At 34.7% G+C, this 2123-nt stretch overlaps 1 protein-coding gene across 1 annotated transcript in view; it reads left to right on the forward strand.

Moving 5' to 3' along the window:
• LOC147469370 (uncharacterized) overlaps positions 1–231 on the forward strand; it is a 2188-nt gene extending 1957 nt beyond the window's left edge. The window contains exon 3 of the mRNA XM_086549965.1: positions 1–231. This exon is cut by the window's left edge and continues 469 nt beyond it. Coding sequence (XP_086406091.1) covers positions 1–231 — 231 coding nt within the window.
• The last annotated feature ends 1892 nt before the right edge of the window (positions 232–2123 follow it).

Genomic DNA, 2123 nt, shown 5'->3' on the forward strand with positions numbered 1-2123 from the left:
AACATCATTGATGGCGGTGTAATTAATGGCGGCGTCATTGATGGAGGCTTCATTGATGGGGGGATTATCAACGGAGGATCTCTCGGAGGAACCAACGCCTTCGCCAACAGCAACAGCTTCAGTCAAGGACTGACAACCTTCCAGACGTCAGTTCCTGATAACACCAACATTAACCGAGGCGTTGCTGTCATTCTGGCTGGCAGTTCTGTACGTGACTCATTCAGAGGTTAAGTCATCTCTAACCGTTCATTAAATAACAGTGAAATAAGATTTATATCTATTTCATATTTTTTACATATAAAATAAAAAGATATATATACAGTATGTATACGATTCCTTAACATACCTTTATGAGACGACAGACACATTTGTTTACCATAAAAAAATGTTATATTAAAGACGTCTCTATCTCAATATTTTGAATCTTATGTCTATCAAAAATAGTTGACGTCGTAGAGTCCGATTGAAACATTTATTGACCAAATAAATCAGCTAAAGGGATAAAATTAAACTTCAGTCTTTTTGAAGCTTTAGAATTTGTTAACCCTTTGGCTGAATCAGGCGGTATTCGGACTGATGTGTACCAGTTTCATCAGAAAGTTCGGTTAGTTTTCTAACCCTCTGTGCTGCTTATATAGACTCCATGAGCTATCATTTCTGAATGTAGCTTAGGTATTTCTTTAACAATAATAAATTCTGATGAAGAGTAAAGAATAAATGAGGTAATTTTGAAAATCACTTTATGTATATTGGTATCATATATATTGGTCAACATCGGTATTGCAATGATGATGTCAATAAAAAGCTATGTATCATTCTCAACACAAAAAAGTGCGTGGTATTAACATTTTTGCTTGTATGCACTAATAAGCAGTAGCTATGCTTAAATTCATCTAAAATCTTACAATTTTAGTATCAAAAATCTTTGTTTATAGTGATGAAGTACACATATAACAAACTATATGAAACAGGTACATCTTTGCATTAAAAGTATATAACATGAACATTTGACTAGTTAGATTTTCTGTCTTTTTGATATTCACATGACCTTTTGTATCTTATATTGGTGTGATATTATTAAAGGAACTTATGACACAATTGGCCTACTTTCTAAACATATGCCTCCGTTTGTTTGTGTTTTTCTCAGCCTGTAATAGATGAAACCGGATTGTACTGATTAACATGCTGGTGGAACAATTCTGTTTCACGGTCGTGCAGTTTATTATACTTGGTTTTCATGATCGTTAGCAAATATAGTCAAATTGGGAACGTTCTACCATCGAAGCGAAACTGGTAATCATTTTGAATTTAGCCCTTTAAAATAGACAAAGATTTTTAAACTTCAGTATAAAAGTAGGTACAAACTAAAACAAAAGAAAAGTTTACATTAACTGACTTTATAGCTTATCTTGCCAATACCAAGGAAAAAGTTACCTAATTTCTAGATATTTGCCGTAAAGTTGTATCTCTTACCATGGTTCAAGCCCACAAAAATGGCGTGTTGTGTGCTTCTACTCTATTCATGGCCTAGGAATATTTGTATGGCAATTGCTGCATACATTTTCCGTGATGCAGTTTCCAGGCCTAGGGTAGACTGGTATGTTTAAGCCACTGTTGTTCCATCATCTCATAGGGCCAGACTTTAAAACTCAACTGCCAATGCTGGCACCATCGTTCCCGATAGCGTTCGACCATTTCGTACTTTAAACAATCTTCTTTCGAACGTCTGGCACTCCGATGTCCCAAATTGGCGCTTGATTTTTGGAAACTGAGTGGCGGTGGTGCGACAGTATAAACGTGTCGTTCATGATGGTATTCGACAATTTTTTGGTTATAGTTAAGTTATAGTTCACTCAAGAATCAAGATTTGTGTTTGTATGAAGATATATGGATGATCTTTTAAAAGTCTTGATTACAAGTTGTGAATCTTACCTATATGGTTCCCTGTATCTAACCCTTATCTATTAATAATTTGTTTCGGCAGTTGGAATACTGACATATTTCAAAGCATATTTTATGATATCACAAACATTATGGTAATATGTACAACTTACAACTAATGCGCATTTCGTTGGTTTGAGCGTTGCTGAAATATTGCTTTGATAATACCATAGCATATTGTA

Source organism: Penaeus japonicus, unplaced genomic scaffold, assembly GCF_977035675.1.
Source record: "Penaeus japonicus unplaced genomic scaffold, GWHDUDI00000001_assembly GWHDUDI00000022, whole genome shotgun sequence".
In the NCBI taxonomy this organism is placed as follows: domain Eukaryota; kingdom Metazoa; phylum Arthropoda; class Malacostraca; order Decapoda; family Penaeidae; genus Penaeus; species Penaeus japonicus.